Source organism: Mobula birostris, chromosome 1 (genome assembly GCF_030028105.1).
Source record: "Mobula birostris isolate sMobBir1 chromosome 1, sMobBir1.hap1, whole genome shotgun sequence".
Taxonomy (NCBI): Eukaryota; Metazoa; Chordata; class Chondrichthyes; order Myliobatiformes; family Myliobatidae; genus Mobula; species Mobula birostris.
Window position 1 is genome coordinate 108,801,768 of NC_092370.1, and position 19,073 is coordinate 108,820,840.

Here is a 19,073-nt window from a genome sequence, read left to right on the forward strand (position 1 = left end):
AATGGTTGGACAATCTTGGGTTGTTTTCACTGGAGCGGCAGAGACTGAAGGAGATCTGATGGGCATTGACAAATTATGAGAGGCATAGATGGAGTAGAGAGACAGTCTTTTTCCTTAGGTTGAAATGTCTCATACCAAATGGTATGAGACATTTAAGTTATGGGGAGTAATTTCACGTGAAATGTGAGGGGCAAGTTTTTTTATTTTTTAGAGTGGTGGGTACCTAAAATGTGCTTCCTGGGATGGTGGTAGAATCAGGAACATGAGAGACTTTTAAGAGACATTTAGATAGGCATTTGAATATGAGGAAAATGGAAGGACATTGTGTAGACAGAAGAGATTAGTTGTCCATTTGCATTCTAATTTGAATGGTTTGGTACAAATTGTGGGCCGAAGGGCCTGTGCTTGCACTGTACTATTCTATGTTCTTGAATAAATAATAAATATGATCTTGCTAACATTAGTCACTTCTCAAAAGGAACATAGAAAAACGAAACATAAACACTAGATTCTGCAGATGCTGGAAATCCAGAACAACACATGCAAAATGCTGGACGAACTCTGCAGATCAGGCAGGATCTTTGGAAATGAATAAACAGTTGATATTTCTGCCCACGGCCCCTCATCAGAACTGGAAAAGAAGGGGAGGGGAAGGACTACATGCTAGAAGGTGATAGGTGAAGCCAGGTGGGGAGGGGAAGGGAAATGAAGTAGGAAGCTGGGAGGTGATAGGTGCAAAAGATAAAGGTTTGGAGGAGTAATCGGATAATGGGTGATGGGAGAAATGGAAGGAGGGGCACCAGGGGATGTGATGGGCAGGAAAGAAGAGGTAAGAGAGGGGCTGGGGGCGGGGGGAATAAATTGCTGCAAATTAGAGAAATTAGTGTTTTTGTCATCAGCTTGGAGGCTACCCAGAAGGAATGAGGTGTTGCTCCTCCAAGCTGTTTCATCTACCATCCCATGAGCCTCTGCATCCAGTACATCAAGTAGGGTTGCCAACTTTCTCACTCCCAAATACGGGACACTTGCGTTTACCCTGAGAAAGACATGAAGCCTTGCGCGGGCACCTGTGTGCGCATGTATGACGTACATGTGTCTACGTGCTGATTTTTTTTCCCCTGCAAATCGGTTTTGGCTTAATCTTCCCGATTCTATTAAGTGAAGCTACACTGCACATACATTATTTCTACTTTATATAGGCTGTGTATTTGACACATCATTCCTGCTTTCACTATATGTTAGTGCTATTTTAGGTTTTATGTGTTATTTGGTATGATTTGGTAGGTTATTTCAAGTTCAACAGTGCGTGACAGGGAATGAGGAAAGGTGCAGCTGACTCGTATTGTTTCATATCACGAAATCATATGGTTTCCTTACGGCTCAGTAGCACATGCTTTGAGGCCTGGTGGTTGGGGGCTACTGTTCTAGCTGATACTACTTTTCCCTCCCCATATTTGTCTTATTCTGACATCTTTCTCCCCCCCCCCCCACTTCCTTTCCAGTGCTGATAAAGGGTCTCTGCCAGAAATGTCAACTATGCTGCCTGACTCTGTGTGTGTGTGTGTGTGTGTGTGTGTGTGTGTGTGTGTGTGTGTGTTTTTTTTCTTCTCTTTTCTGGAAATCTGAGCTAAAAGTACAGGATGATAAGTTCGTGGCCTATGGTAGAAGGAGATGAGTTATACAGCTCTTGTTACATGCATGTGTAGTTCAACAAGTGATAATGCAGAAAGTTTAAAGTTAATAATTCATTGCCTTCTACCTTCGGCTATGAAGTTATCAAACACCCCCGCTGTGGACCACTTTCTGGAGGCTCAAGACGCCATATGCTCCTCGACCGCTGGACTAAGTGTGTAAATGTAAGAGGGGACTATACGAACTTATCAATCACCCCTTAGTTTCATTTTCACTCCTGGCTGTTTCTGGCATCTCCAAGCCTGAAATCAGTTTGAATTCCCTCTCTGCTTATTTCTCGCTAACTATCAGTGACAAAAATCATTGCTTTTTGAATGCAAACACATGCAATTGCCGTTATTTTAAAAACTGATCACTAAGTACAGTGTAATGTTTAATGGCCAAGCAAGTGTATGTGGTGCTAGTTAGAAACTGTTCAGGAACAGTCTCCTATTCAGTTAAGTGGCATAATGTCCCAAAAAAATGAAGAGAAACTGGCCGGGGTTCACAATTTAGTTTTTGTTCTTTAAAAGCTGCCCCAATTTGCAATGGCCCAATTAACTGTATTTTGAAGATCTTTGGGGGCAGCTGTTAATATTTGTTGGAGGATGTTCCACGCAGAAAGATTTATAAAATAATTGTTTAGGGTATAAAATTAGTGCTTTTGTTGAAGGTGTATTCTTTTTGTTGTTATTCCAGGTAGTGGAGCCACAGCTGTGGTTCAGGCTGCCTACTGCATCCCAAAGAAGGAACGAGTTGCAATCAAACGCATCAATCTGGAAAAATGTCAGACCAGCATGGATGAACTTCTGGTAACTTAAGAGCCTTCATTCCAGAGGTTGGATGGGATGGTTGTGTTGGGACTAAAAACTATTGCATAGTTTAGAACATTTATAAATGTTACTTGTAAAATCCTAACTATTGAAAAGAAAGTTCAAAGCAAGTATTCATAGACTGTATCAAAAAAAGTAAAAGAGACTAGAAATAAATTTTCCATTGTCTAAAATAGACACAGCTTTTGTAGCTCACTACTGATCTTTCCCATTGTTATACATTTCTATTATTTTACCTTTTCAGGCTTCCATGAATTGAGATGACAAAATGAAAGGCTGAGCATGTAAATAATGAAGGATTTTTCAAGAGCGGTTTTGCTATATAGTGGATACAAAGTTAAGAAAAATGGGAATTCCAGACTTGACAAATCCAGATTTTATTTCTTTTAACTGATTTAGTCATCTATAGCATAGAAGAAATGTGCTTAAATGTAGAATGATTTCACTTTATTGCAATAAAACCTTTGAGAATTTCATATGTTGAATAGTTTGAAAACAAAATTAATATATTTTGAATCAGTTTTCCAAAAAGATGAGCATCAGAGATAACGAGGATAATTGATGCTATTTTAGCCTGGCAGTAGTAGGAGGAATGCTAGATTATTATGGAAGTAACAGTGGAACATGAAACAAGCCTTTCAACCCAGAAGGTTATGCTGAACTATTTAAGCCTGCAGATAGTCCTTCTATTCGATTATTCTTCTAGTCTCTGTATATTCATGTGCCTATCAAAATTTATGCATTTAATTTTATGAATTTCTGTTTTGGCCTCTGCCACTTCAGACTAAACAACCCAGCTCTCCTCATAGTACATGCCTTCTAATCGATCCAGTATCCTTGTAGACCTGTTCTGATCCCTCTCCATCGTCCCCATGTCCTGCCTGTAATGGAGCAACCAGAAATGAATGAAGTACTCTTGATGATGTGGCCTGACCAGAGTTTTGTACAGCTGCAACAGAACTGTGCCTGATCCTATTATTTGTAAGTGCAGGAAGTTAACATGAATTTATGAAAAGAAAATTGTTGATTAACTGCCGGAGTTTTTGAACATGTAAATGGAAGAATAAATAAGTGGGTGTTATGTCTTTGGACCTCTAGAATGCTTTTGATGAAAGTGCCAAACTGTAAGTTATTAAGCAAAGTTTTGGGCACATGTGATGAGGGTAATGTATTGATATGGATTGAGGCAATTAAGATAAGAACAAAAAGTTTAATTGGGTCATTTTTAGGTTGGGAGGCTGTGATTAATGGAATGCTTTGGGGATCAGTGACTGGACCCTAGCTGTTCACAATCTATTCAGCTGTTTGGATGAGGAGACCTAGTGTAATATATTCATAACTTGCTGAGCTTACAGTAAAAGTTATGGGGAGAATGCAAAGAGTCTTCAAAGGAATGTAGATAGCCTAGCTGAATGAGTAAAGATGTGGAAGATAGGGAAGTATGGAAAATGTGGAGTCGTCTCCTTGAATCAAGAAAATACAAAATAGAATTTGAATATAAGAGTGAAGACATGCTATTGCAATTAAATTGGGCCCTGGTGAAATGGCAGCCTCAGTATTGTGTACAGGTCCATAGAAGGATATTCATGGAATAACAAATGAAGACTGAATCTTAAGATGTCTGGAGTGTCCTATGATTAGTCTTCCACAGACTAAGGCTGTACTTGCTAGTTTTGAAGTGTAAGATTAGGAAGTCATTTTATTGAAGTTTGTGCACTTTGATTTGGAGGAATATTTTTTGCAGCAGGGTGGGCTAGATTATTTTCCGGTGAGGTGGTCTTGCTTTTTTTTTTGACGTTTGGAGATTTTTGTGTTGGGACATTCTGTTTTTTTTTATTTTATGGGGTAAGGTCTGCAAGAGCCCACAGTGCAATTTAGGAGATTTTTGGATGGGTTGTTTGCTGTGTACATGGCTAATTTATTTTGAACATGTTGAGATAAAAGAATAAATGGTCCATTTATAGATTTCCAACATTTTATTTATATTTGGAATAATCTCTCAATTTACATTTGCTCCATACTTTGGACTATTGCAGAATATAGAAATTGGTTAGGAAGATATCGCCATCTATCCTGGTCATGCTTCTTATCTTCCTGTTCCTTTTGTGACTTGGTTTTGTGGTAGTCTCATGCTTCAATCAAAGAATGGAATTTGACCCAGTTATCTTAGCTGTAAGCTTTAGGTCGTGGCTTTAAAAATTCAACAGATTGTGCTGCATTGTCTGTTCTTTGGGTGCAACATTTAATCAAGGTTTTCTTTGTTTGAGTTTATGACATTGTAAAATTGAATTTTAAGGAACAGGGATTTTTTTTTGTATTTGTTGTTTGAAAGTACCTTAATGATGAGTCAAAATATGTGATAAGCTAGCAGTAGTGTGACGATTTATCATTTACCCACAATCCCAAAATGTATGAAAATTATTGTACCATAATACTATATTGTAGTCAGTGACCGCAAAAACACAAAAATGATGAGAAAGAACAATTTCTAAAAGTGAGAGGAATCTACTGCTTTACATAGGAATACACATGTTTATGTACATGTGTTTTAAGAAAAGACTGCTTTATAGCAAAATTGATATTGCACTTCAGGGTTGAATCCACTTTATGCATAATATCTAGAAATGAGAGTAGAAAAAATAAATATGGATGGTTTATTCATTTTGCATTGTTTAATTTCTCTCTCGCACAAAAAATTTGTAAGTGCTAGGTCAAATTCTTTGTCATATGCATATATCTATCTATCTACATGTCCAATTAAAATTTTAATTGCAGTAGCATCACAGGCACATAATATATATAAACAGAATTCACAAGAAAAACATAAATTATACATTTTTTTTACAAAAAAACACTATTAGAACAAATAAGCAAAATCCATATTAGTTCAAAGTGGTCATACTGTTGCTAATCTGTAGTGATTATGGTTTTGCTGTTTGGTTCAAGAACTGAATGGTTGAAGGGAAGTAGCTGTTCTTGAATTTGGTGGTTTGGAACTTCAGACTTTTGTACCTCCTGGCTTGATAGTAGTTGTGAGAAGATGGCATGGTCCAGATGATGGGGACCGTAGATGATGTATGTTGCCTTCTTGAAGCAGCACCTCCTATAGGTACTGCTAGCGGTGGGAAAGGATGTGCCTGTGATGTACTGGGCAGGGTCCACTGTTCTCTGAAGCTGCTTGTATTCCGGCACATCCACGTTGCCATACTAGACCAGATGCTTTTAACAGTACATCTGTAGAAGTTTGTAAAGGTGAATTTCTGTAACCCAATTAGAATCAACATAGAGCTTCCTGTAGTCTAGACAGATGCTTCAATGAGTTAAAGCGTAGAGGGATATGAAATAAGTAGTCATGTGGAATTAGTATAGATAGCTGTGATGGTCAGCTTAGATAGTGGACTGAAAGGCCTTCCTCTATGCTGTGCATCTGTGACTATAAAGATGTAAACCAAACATTTGATTTAGTGGGATTGAGACCGCACTATAAAATGGAACAATGGATCTCAACTGAATCCCCATTATTCTTTGTGTCTGCAGAAGGTGATGTTAGTAGTCTGGGTGGGTGTGTGTAGTAAGGAAGGTCAACCAGAAGCTATGGCATCAAGTTGCTCACTTAATAGATTCAAGGTACCATGACTCAAGGATTTGCGGACTCTCAAGTAAATATGAGTGCACTATTTATAAGTAGGTCAGTGAACAACCCAGTTCTAAAACATCTTGTGATATCTCTGGACTGTGCTATTATTGAAACTCCTAATTTTTTTTCAGGGTTATAGGGAGTTTAGTGAAAAAATTGCCAACATGCGTTAATTCTTCCGCGCTCCATAAGTAACTCAAGGTATGATGGTTAGATCACTACTGTGAATCTTTCTGGTTTAACTTCAGCCTTATCATGACAAGTTGTCATTTCAAAAGCTACCAGCCCAGATGAGCTATGTATATTCCCCTTATTTCCTTCAACTCGAGGGGTGAGGTCATTTTCCAGATCAATATAATTTTCAAACCTTCACATAGGGGCTTTGCACAATATTTCCATCTGTTTATGGAATAGCAAGTCAGACTGGCATAGAGAAAGAAGGAAAACCTTGATTACTGTCTGTCACCTCCATTGTTGAATTTCCAAGAAGGACAGCTAATTTTGACTCAGACTGTTGCATCAACAATGGCCATGCAAAGACTGGGCTATTTGGTTGGGTATACGTCAACATTTTGAATCAACACCTGCTGAATTTCTGAGTAATATTAAAGGTGGAAAACTGGCTTTAAGAACATGAAAGTTGTTAGTCTTAAATTATCAGAATTTGTTTGCTATGTGGATGTGGTTCCTTTATGTCTGCACAATTAGATGTGATGTACTTTCTCACCCTACCTCTATGCTAGCTCCTACACCTTGAGCAACCTTGACACAGACTCTCCTTAGTCCATATCAGTACCAGTTGGCAGAATTTGCATTGGCTGCAATTTCAGCTACTTAATAAGAAAAGCTATGTGAAATCCAAAAATTCATAGGGTATGTAATGTTGCTTAGAGGAAAATTGTGTTGATATGTATTTTTTGTAATCTGTAAAGATCTTTAGAAGCTTTAGACAGGTGAAACATGAGTCAAAAAGTCAAATTGCTGGAGATAGAAATATTTCAAGCTTTAGAGATGGTACCAACTGACATGTTACCCTTGTTTGAAAAAGACTTGACATGAGCTTTTGTTTTGTAGTTTTAAAGAATTGATTGAAGTGTATTTAAATTAAGTCAAACATTTAAAATACTGGCAAAGGGAACATTTTCAAACTTGTAAAAGAGAAGATGGCCTGTTTTCAAACTTCATCATTGATAAGTCAGCATAGATTTTTGGAGTGGAGACAAATTGGGGAATAAGGTTTGAATCCGAAAGACGCTTTCTGGATGAATAAATAAAATGACTTTACTGTTTTTTTGTGATCTTGTCCTTTTGTCTTCCAATGATCACTTCTGAGGTTCAGCTTTCTGCTCTACCACTACACAATTTGAATCTGGTTTATTGTCACTGACTTAAATTGAACATGGAACAAAGAACAGTACTGCACAGTACAGGCCCTTTGGCCCACTATATTTTGCCAACCTTAGTCTAATCCTTCCCTCCCACATAACCCTCTATTTTCCTTTTATCCATGTGACTAATGAAGAGTATCTTAAATGTCCCTAATGTATCTGCCTCTACCACCACCCCATCATTCCATGCAGTTACCACTCTGTTTAAAAAAAAAAGTAACCTCTGACATCCCTCCTATACTTTCCACCAATTGCTTGAAAGTATGCCCTCTTATATTAGCTACCGACACCCTGGGAAGAAGGCGCTGACTGTCTACTCTTATCTATGCATCCTACCATTTTGTATACACATGTACCATATACTGTGAAAATTGCTGTGTTGCAGCAGATACATTATTACTAGGAGTTACAAAATAAATAAATAGTCCAAGATAAAAGGAATAATGATATAGTGCTCATGGACCATTCAAATATCTGATGGTGGAAGGGAAGAAGTGGTTCCTGAATCATTGAGTGTGAGTTTTCAGGCGCCTGTAACTCCTCCTCAATGTTAGTAACAGGAGGGCAGGTCCCAGATGGTGAATGCCATTAGTAAAGGATGTCACCTTCTTGAGGCACAACCTCCTGAAGATATCTCAGTGGTGGGGACAGTTGTGCTCATCATGGTGCTGGCTGAATCCACAGCTCCCTGCAGTCCCTTGCGATTCTGTGCAATGGAGGCTCCATACCAGTGAATGCTCTTGTAATTTATTAGCATCTCTGTAAACGTGAATTTTCTTCTTTGTTAGGAGTCAGTATTTCCCGACCAAAACAATGGATCATGAGAACATGGTTATTTTGGGGTGCTTTATGAACGAGGTTTACAGTTTTCATAGTCCCAATCAAAAATTGCTAATAGAAATTCAACTCTGCTTAACTATGTGAAAAATGTTCTATTTTTTCACTGCCCCTGAGAGACGCTGTCTCATTCTGCCCTGCAGAGCTAATGTATGGTTCGAATGACAATGAAGTTTTTTTTTGAGTCTTTGAATCTTGAATCTTAATTTTGTATAAACTCATGCACTTGTTAAATTTGAGTTTCATTTTCTAGATTCCTCCTTAATAATATCATTTATTCAGGAACACAGAATGCAAGAAAGTTTCATGCTCCTCCATGTATTTTAAACCAGTCAATTTTTTTTTAAAATTTTAATTTTTGAGCCTATTATTTCACTTTTTAAAATTTTTTTCTGACAAACTGATCTTAAAAGATTCCTTCCCTGGTCTTTGCTAATGTCATTCACTGGTATGACATTGTACCTACCTGATATTGTACTTATTTGTCCATCTGCAACCAAAGCTTTTCATTCTTGCTTCCATTCCAATACTTATAGTGTTTCTAATATGGCTGGGGTTCTGTTTATTGTCAGTGGTGAGGTGAATATCTGAGTAGAAAACATATTCATAGGCTGACTAATGAAACCATCTTGTACCTCTCCACCATCTCACTTCACCTCAGACTACTTGTCTGACACTTAGAAATGAACGAGCCTTCAGCTAAATGTTGAGAAGATCAAAAGTTCTTTGATTTCAACCACAGCTATCAATTCCAATCATCTTTGCAGCATCACTATAAATATGAACCACACTGTTAGGGTTATGGCAAAAAGGCAGGTAGGTAGAGACGAGTCGATGGTCAGATTAGCCATGATCTTACTGAATGGCGGAGTGGGTACAACGGGCCAGTTGGCCTACTCCTCCTTCAATTTCTTGTGTTCCTATGTCAGCAGCTTGGTGCCCCATTGGAATCAGAAGGTTTTAATCACACATCCACACCAATATCATATGACAATTTCCAACTACATATTACAGGTGTCCCCGGCTTTATGAAAGATCGCTTTATGCCACTTCACTTTTACAAAAGACCTACATTAGTACCTGTTTTTGCTAACCGAAAGAATCCGAAGAGGATTTTTGCTTTTACGAAAAAAGGTGCCCCACTTTAAACTTGTGTTTACCCCGAGAAAGACTGCTATGACCATGAAGCCTTGCGCGGGCATGCGTGTACGTCCCAGTTTTTTCCCTACAAATCAGTTTCTGGCCAAATCTTCCCAATTCTGATATGTGAAACTACACTGTACGTACATTATTTCTACTTTATATAGGCTGTGTATTTATCATATCATTCCTGCTTTTACTATATGTTGGTGTTAGATTTGGTTTTATGTGTTATTTGGTATGATTTGGTAGGTTATTTTTTGGGTCTGAGAACGCTCAGAAATTTTTCTCTTATAAATTAGTGGTAATTGGTTCTTCGCTTTACGCCATTTTGGCTTACGAAAGGTTCCTTAGGAACGCTCTACCTTCAGATAGCGGGGGAAACCTGTAGTCTTTTTTTTTTTGGATGAACAATGTTATGGCTCATTCATAGTCATCCAACACTCTGTTGCCCTTAATCTGTGTTGGCTTCTAGATAAACAGTGCATTTAAATGTTTTATCCACATTTTCATATATTTCCATTACATTGATCTTATTGCTGTAATTATCTCATCTTGGAACTTCCAAAGGTAATCATGCTCTATCAATAGCAAGTCTAATCAATTCAATTTGACACTTGTCTTTGTCTTTGACAAAGGTCTTTGAATTCTGAATTTCACTCATTATCCCCTACCTCTACCTCTCTCCTTTCCTTTTAAACTTAAAACTGCCTGCATTAACAGGGCCTACTATGGCTTATTCTTGTGTGGTTTAGTGTTGGAATTTATTTACTTCCTATGAGCTACCATGAGACTGGTTCCTACCTGGAAATCGTTATACAAATAGTTTGCCTTTATTGTGGGAGACACAAGGAACTGCAGATGCTGGAATCTGGAGAAACCCCGCAAGGTCCCGTACTGATACAGAGTTTCAACCCGAAGCACTAACAATTTATTTCCTTCCACAGATGCTGTATGGCCTCCTGAGCTGCTTCAGCATATTGTTATCGATATTGCTGTTAAGAGTTGGTAGGGGCAATGATATGCATTGAAGTGACCAGTGATTTTGCCAAGACCAGCAATGTCCAAGCTATGGAAGGTCAGCATGGGATACAAGTTGTAGAATCTAGTCATCAAAACTAATAAGTACACTTGATGTTAAAATGCTTCTGATTTGAAGCACTTATTAAATTGTAATTTTGATTTCATGCCCATGTTTAACGATAAAGCTTGAACCCGTTTTTCTCTCTCTACATTCAGTAAAAGAAAGAGGATCTGAAATTGAGGAAAAGGGGCAGCAATCATTAGAGAAAAAATATTATTTGATTGGATTGCACTATTGAACTAAAAAGCAAACATGATTACGCAATGTGTATGTTCAAAATGGAGGAGTGATTGTGTGTAAGAAGACTGCAATAATAGTGTTGGATTGTACTGTATAATTATTTGCCTTGTTTATTTAACTTGTGCTTGTTTATATTTATATAATTACCAGCTGGGGCACCACGGTAGTGTAGTGGTTAGCACAACGCTTTACAGTATGAGTGACCCAGGTTCAATTCCCGCAGCTGCTTGTAAGGAGCTTGTACGTTTTCCCAGTGACTGTGGGGATTTCCTCCGGGTGCTTCGGCTTCCTCCCACAGTCCAAAGATGTACTGTTAATTGGTCATTGAAAAATTATTGTGTGATTTGGCCAAGAGTGAATTAGGGGATTGCTGGGCAGCACAGTTTGAAGAGACGGAAGGGCCTATTCTGTGCTGTATCTCAATAAAATAAATCTAATTGTTCAGTGGGGTTTCTAGTGGTTACAGTTCCTCTGTATTTTTCTGGAAACTTATTGGTTTCAATGGTAGGTTTCAAATTACTTGAATGGAGGCCATCTTCTGTTAACAGTTATCTATGGAAATTCAGTGGAATTACCCTTAATTTGTTCTTTTAGTGATTTAATTTTTTTTAAAAATGGCAGTAAACAACTTTTGTGTCTCATTCTTGACTTCTGAAGAACCTCTGATCTAAAACATCAGGATCCATCCATGTAGTAATATAAACAGGAGGAGTTATTGATGTTCCACTGTGTGATCTCCAAGGATGAAGCAAATGAAGGAAAGAAAAAAGGGTAGCTGTCAAGTAATGATGCAGAATGGAATTAATGTTTGTTTTTTTTTCTGAGTAAGATTTAGTTTTTTTAGTTCTATATTACACATTTTTGATATGAGTCTACCTCAAAGCGATCCTATTCTCCAACTAATTTTCCTTGTAATCGATCTTCCTTAAATTCCTATCACTCCCCCCCTCTTCACCCAGATTCTACCACTCTTGCACACTAGAGGCAACTTACTTGACTCTTGGAGAATAGTCATAGCAAGAATGTGCAAACTCCATAGACAGCACTGGAACACCTGAGGCAGCATCTCAACTAGCTATGCTATTGGGCTTCTTCAAGATAAAAATCATTTCAGGCCTGTAATAACTGTACTTTGCACCTCCTGGAATGTGTGCTGCAGCCTATTCTTAAAACCTCTCATCCTTGCGTATGAGGACGTGTACAGAATGCCATTGATAGATCTTGACTGTAAGTATTTCATTTATTGATACAGCACGGAGTAGGCCCTTCCAGCCCTTCGAGCCACGTTACCTCAGCAACCCCCGACAACACCGATTTAATCCTAACCTAATCATGGGACAATTTACAATGATCTATTAACCTACCTGGTATGTTTTTGGACTCTGGGAGGAAACCAGAGCACCTGGAGAAAACCTATGCATTCCACATGGAAGACATACAGAGACTCCTTACAGACGGCGCTGGAATTGAACTCCGTACTCCATCTGAGTTGTAATGGAGCTGCATTAACGACTATGCTATAGTGGTGCCTATCACTATATGAAGTCCTCTTAGTAACAGCTGCAGCAGAATCCAGCAAGCTATTGTTAACTTTTGGTATGAATTTGTTGAAGGGGCTTGAACTCCAAAACCACCTGACTCATACAAGTCCTACTAATTATTTAATTGTATATTGTTTAGTTTACTATTAAGCAATATAAAATATTTATTTGCTGAATTTTTGTGGCTGAGTAGTAATATTGATGCAATTGTAGCAGTAGAATGCCACTTGCGCTTTTGTCCTTTAATATAATACCGGACTATCACAGCAGAGATCTTAAAGTGACAGCTTTAGCCTAGCAGTGTGTGATCTTATGTCAAAGAGTTATATTTGTACTCTTTGTAATAACCAAGTTAAATATCCAAAGCTGTACATTCATTTGTGTGACTGTTTCTTTTATTCTTCCATGTTTCCTAGTGATTACAATGATGAGATTGCATTGTTTCAAAGTGAACAGTTTCTATTATAATCAGACACCAAATTTGTAAATAATCCGTCCTTCAATGAGATTAGAGTTTGTTGAAATCAAAGGTACAGATTGAGACTTTTCATCCTTGTGTCTCGGCCAGCCCTAAATGCTTTTATGTTAATCCCATTTCCTGTTTTTGGCCATTAGCTCTGTAGCATTTGCTCTGATGAAGAAGCTTACTGAAAGCATTGCCTTGAGTTTTAATTTAAGATTCTGAGTGTTACTGCCTTGTTGAAATGCATTTAAATCATAAGTATTAGATTTCTGATAATTTTTCATTTGGGTGTCTGTTATCTTGGGAGTTTTTCCTCAGTTAAAAGGTTTGTATGAAAGTTAAGTTTCTTAATTTGTAGTCTTTGAGGCATTTAACCTGGTGTCAGACTGGTTAGTTTGCCTCAGCAGAAGAATAAATAGAAAGATTTCACTCTTTGCTTTCTTCCTTGATATTCCTAAATGTCTCCTGTGTATACATGATTATATCCAAGTCTATCTCTTCACCTCATGTTGATCTCTCCAGATTTTATTTTCCATCAGCTGCTTTGCTTTTCCGTAATTTTGAATAAGGTGAATTCAGCATAGAAACTAAATCTGTTTTTCCAGTTTGGTCTTCAGAATTAATCCTTGGTACCTCTCTCATCTTTACCTATACCTTCTATCTCCAAACTCCCTCCCAAGCAGCAGTCTGAGTAACTTTGCCTGAAGAGTAACAGTAGTTCAAGACACCCCCCCCCCACCCCACCCCACCACTTTCTTGACTTCAGTTAGAGACGGCCAATAACATGCGGGCCTTGTCAGAAATGCTGAGGTCCCAAACAATGAATAAGAAACCTTTCCTTTGAAAGGTTACTAAAATCCGATGATTTTGATCCCAGTGGATCAACTGTTGTCATTTTAGTGGAGATCCATTGTTCTGTACATCTTGCTGTGTGATTTAATGCTGTTATTGAAAGCCGATATCAGAATGTTCTAAATGTGTTACAGAAGTGAGTATGTGGTCAGGTTTATAATATCACCTACATGTGCTTTGTCATGATCTCTGTTCTTAAAGAAGACGTGGCATTCTTGCCTTCATTAGTTAGGACATTAAGATTAAAAGTTGGGAAATCACATTCTGGCTGAATAAAACTTGTCACTTTTTGGGGTATCGTGTTTAGTTCTGGTCCCTACACTATAGAAACAATATGAAGGATTTGGGGAGGATGCAGAAGGATTGGAGTGTATCAGCGCTAAGGAAAGATTGGGCAGGTGTGGTTAATTTTATCTGGCGCATCAGAGTTTGAAGACAACTTGATAGGATACGCCTCTGGTAATTTAATATATTTCAAACAGTCTCTTCCTCCTCCCCCGCCCCCCTGAATTGTCAAATATTAGAGGACATGAGTTTAAAGATAGGGGGTAAATTTAAAAGTAAATGAATTTTGTAAGTTATTTTTACATGGAGTAGTAGGTGATTCAACCATGCTGCTAAGGGCCGTGGACAAAACAGATATGATGGATTAATTGGTCATTGTAAATGTTCCTGTGATTAGGCTAGGATTGTTGGGCTGTGTGGCTCATTGGGCGGAAGGGCCTGTTCTGTGCTGTATCTCTATATAAATAACATTTTAAGAGACATATACAGTTACAAGAAAAAGCTTGCAAACCCTACACAATTACCTAGTTTTCTGCATTAATTACTCATAAAATGTGGTATGATCTTCATCTGAGTAACACTAATAGATAAACACAATCTGCCTAAATTAGTAACACAAACAATTATACTACTTCTTGTCAATACTGAACACACCATTTGAACAATCAGTGTAGGTTCAAAAAAACTATGTGGGGGGAGGGGGTGATGCCTTCTACAAAAGCTAGATGGAGTCAGGTGTTCCACTCAATGAGATGAGATTTGAAGTGTGAATTGTAGAGACGCCGTGCCCTATTTTTTAAAAAAAGACACACCAAGTCAGGTTTCTGACGGATTCTGCTCTTCTCAAGAAAGATCTATTTATGTGCACCATGCCTCAATCAAAACAACTTTCAGAAGATCTTAGAAGATGCATCAAGCTGGAAAAGGCTACAAACGTATTTCTAAAGACCTGCGTGTTCATCAGTCCATAGTAAGGGAAATTATCTACAAATGGAGGAAGCTCTCCTTAGGAGTAGGCATCCTGCAAAGATCACACCAAGAGCACAACGTGCAATGCTGAAGGAGGTGAAAAGGAACCCAAGGGTAACAGCAAGAGTTGCAGAAATTTCTAAAGCTTGCTAAAGTCTCTGTTCATGTGTCCCCTATTTTTTTTAAATTGAACCAAAAATAGTGTTTGTGGAAGGACATCACAAAGGATACCACTGCTCTTTTTTTTTCCAAAACAAAACATTGCTGCACATCTTTTGCACGTTTGCAAGTCCACCTGAATGTTCCACAGCCTTCTGGTGTAGGTTTTGCTGCTAAAGGAGGTTCTACTGGTTATTAAATACAATGGTTCACATACTTTTGCAGCCTGGATATTGAATGATTAAGCAATATAACAATAAAGACATGAAAAGCACAATTGTTTGTGTGTTAGTTTAGTCAGATTGTATTTCTATTATTGTGACTTGGGTGAAGATCAGACCACATTTTATAAGTAATGCAAAAACCAGGTAATTCAAAGGGTTTGCAAACTTTTTCTTGCAATTATGCACATGGACAGATAGGGAATAGAAGGATATGAATCATATTTGGGCACTTGGAAGTAGTTTTGTTTGGCAGTATTGGTCAGCGCAGACTGGTGGGCCAAAAGGCCTGTTCATGTGCTTTAGGATTGGAATCAGGTTTAATGTCACCAGCACAAGTTATGAAATTTGTTAATTTAGCAGAAATAGTACAATGCAGTACATGATATAGAAAAATAAAGTAAATCAGCTACAGTAAGTATATACCTATATTAAATTAAAAAGTGCAAAAACAAATAATAATGAAAAAAAGTGAGGTAGTGTTCATGGGTTCAATGTCCATTTAGGAATCAGATGGCAGAGGGGAAGAAGCTGCGTCTGAATAGCTGAGTACATGCTTCCATATCTCCTTTCTGACGGTAACAGAGAAGAGGGTATGCCGTGACTGATGGGGGTCCTTAATAATGGGTGCTGCCTTTTCTGAAGCACTGGACTATGTTCATATTACAGCAGCTAAACAGATTGAGTTCTTGGTCAGGAAGGAGTAAGTGAACTTGTGCTACTTGGTCTTTGTATATTGTGGTATTGGATAAATCATAAAGAAATGAAAATCTCTAATTTGTATACTTTCATAAGTAACTATCTTCATTAGGGAGAGCTATTGTAGGGAAAATCAAATGCCCACCCTACAACCCTCTTTTACTTTCTCCCTCCCGCTCCACCTCCTTAGGACAGTTACCAGTTCTTTCAGCTTGCTGATGTTAAGAGTTGAGTTGTTTTGATACCTTGGGCAAATTTTGTGATGTCCCATCTCAGCATTGTTGGCAATACAGTCTATCACAATGGAACAATCATGTCATTAATGAACTTGAAATTTGAGAAGGTGCCATGTATTTTAAAAAATCCTTTAAATAAGGCAGCTTCTCCATGTCAACACGAGGAATTCTGCAGAGCCTGGAAATTAAAGCAACGCACATCAAAGTTGCTGGTGAACGCAGCAGGCCAGGCAGCATCTCTAGGAAGAGGTACAGTCGACGTTTCAGGCCGAGACCCTTCGTCAGGACTTCGTCTAGAGATGCTGCCTGGCCTGCTGCATTCACCAGCATTTTTGATGTGTGTAGCTTCTCCATGTCAACTCATTTCCACCCCAGAGTGTATGAAGCTACATATTTTTTGTATTTTCACTCCTTAGGTGTCAGAAAAAGATGTAATTTCACCTGTAAACTTTGACTTTAACTCAGTAAATCTCACAGATATATTTCGAAGGAGTGTTGTGACACAGACTTTCATAAGGGTATATTGGGTCCTAACTTGAGCACTGCTGGTCTTGTTCCTGAATTAAATATGGCACTATCATTGCAAACGGTGTTGTTCAGTACTAGAAAGTTGGAGCGTTGGAGTTTTAAGAGGAGCCAAAAAGATTTCTTTGCTCTCCAATGTATTTAAAAATGTCAATTTATCTTGTCCTATATGTTGAAATTTGACAATTTGGTGACAAAAGAGGGGTCAAGAGACATGACAACCTCCCATCTATTCTTCACACTCAGTTCTCCGCTCATGCTTATGGATGTTTGTTTACTTCTGTTGAGCATGAGACCATTCAGCCTATTAGGATGATGATAGCTCCCAGTGTAGCCTCATTAGTTTCGTCATTTTCCCCATGGTCTTCAGCATATTTCACTGGTGTGTCTGTCGGAGCCCCTTTCTTTCTTTACACTCACCTGCAGTGTAGGGTAATTTATAGTAACCTTAATGGGGAGAATGTACAAATTCCACACAGGATTGAACCAGGTCCTTGAAGCCATAATGCAGCATTAGTAACGGTTGCATTACTGTCTTGCCCTGTGTTTTAAAGCTAACCTGCACTGTAAAATTTTGTCCCCATTGACTGCTTTTCAATTCTGCTTTTCATGCCTCCATTCACAAAATTCTGACCTGTATCCAAGTTACTTAGTCTAGCAGGTAAAAGAGTATGTTCCTTTCACCACTACTATCTTTCTTTTATGGGCAAGCCTGTTCTGAATCCAAATGGCCAATTAACCACGAATCCCCCATATATCTGTATCATATTTTGTGTGTGTTGCTTTGGATTTCCAGCATCTCAGACTTTCTCATGTTTAATAACATCATGTAAGCAACGTCCATAGCTCTTCCTTCATCAATCGCCCTTGTCACCTCATTGAAAAACTCTTGTGTAGTTAGAAAGATGTAACTTACCCTGCACAGTGCCATGCTGGCTCTCGCTAATTAGGCCATGGCTATCCAAATGCTCTTAAATCCTATCCCTAAGAATTCTCTCCAGTAACTTTTCTACCACCGACATAAGACTCACAGGTCTATAGTTTCCATGATTATCCCTGGTTCCCTTCTTGAATAATGGAACAAGATTAGCTACTTGCTAAATCTCAGGGACCTTGCATGTGGCTGGGGAGGATAAAAAAGATGCTGGTCAGGGCCCAGCAATCTCTCCTGTTGCCTCTTAATTATCTTGGGTATATCCCACAAGGCCCTGGGGACTTGCCCACCCTAACACTCTTTAAGAGACCCAACAGTACAACTTCTAACTTTCAACACCTGAGCATCTCAATATACTTAGCACTGATCTCCACAGTCCTTCTGGGTAAATATTGATGTAAAGTACTCATTAACAACCTCACCCACATCCTCAGCATCCAAACAAATGTTCCCCCCTTTGTCCTCGAGTGATCTACCCTCTCTAGTTATCCTTTTGCTATATATATCAAATGTATAGAATGCCTTGTGTTAGAAATGTATACTTTATCTTCACATCATTGAATAATTAAATTAAGTTTTTATTTCTGTTATATGGAGTTCCAAGTTTCTGTTTGAATAATTATTTGCATTCTACTTTGTTTAATTCCTGTGAATTTCAGTTTTTCAGGCTTATGTGGAAAAAAAAATTATGGTAGATTTCTATCTCCTGTTATCATGTATTTTCCAACTATTTTCAATTGCTCCCACTGCTCAGCCAGTTTTGATTGGTACTTCTAGTCTACCTCTGTTCAGTTATTGCAAGAAATCATGCCCCATTCTCTTCAGTGCTAATCTTATTTTTCTCCTATCTTCACCATGTCACCAGCCTCTTCAAAGTCTTCTGTGGCTTCACCTCATGTTCTTTGGTTCTGACTTCAGATTGAAGCACATTCTACATTAGTCAAGTCACTTTTTATTGTCATTTCAACCATAACTGCTGGTACAGTACACAGTAAAAATGAGACAATGTTTTTCAGGACCATGGTGCTACATGAACAATACAAAAACTGCACTGAACTACGTAAAACAACACAAAACTACACTAGACTACAGACCTACCCAGGACTGCATAAAGTGCACAAAATAGTGCAGGCATTACAATAAATAATAAACAAAACGATAGGCACAGTAGAGGGCAGTAGGTTGGTGTCAGTCCAGGCTCTGGGTATTGAGGAGTCTGATAGCTTGGGGGAAGAAACTGTTACATAGTCTGGTCGTGACAGCCCAAATGCTTCGGTGCCTTTTTCCAGGTGACAGGAGGGAGAAGAGTTTATATGAGGGGTGCGTGGGGTCCTTCATAATGCTGTTTGCTTTACGGAT

General features: G+C 38.4%; 1 protein-coding gene across 3 annotated transcripts in view; it reads left to right on the forward strand.

Annotated features, from left to right (window-relative positions):
* LOC140198807 (serine/threonine-protein kinase OSR1-like) overlaps positions 1-19,073 on the forward strand; it is a 142,079-nt gene that overhangs the window by 45,379 nt on the left and 77,627 nt on the right. Inside the window, exon 2 of one of the 3 annotated variants that reach the window (XM_072259866.1) lies at positions 2,371-2,483. The exons of 1 other annotated variant lie outside the window; for it this stretch is intronic. In XM_072259866.1, coding sequence (XP_072115967.1) covers positions 2,371-2,483 — 113 coding nt within the window. Of the gene's footprint in view, positions 1-2,370; positions 2,484-3,393; positions 3,486-19,073 lie in introns of those variants that run through there. One more of the 3 variants, XM_072259884.1, reaches the window with a different exon arrangement.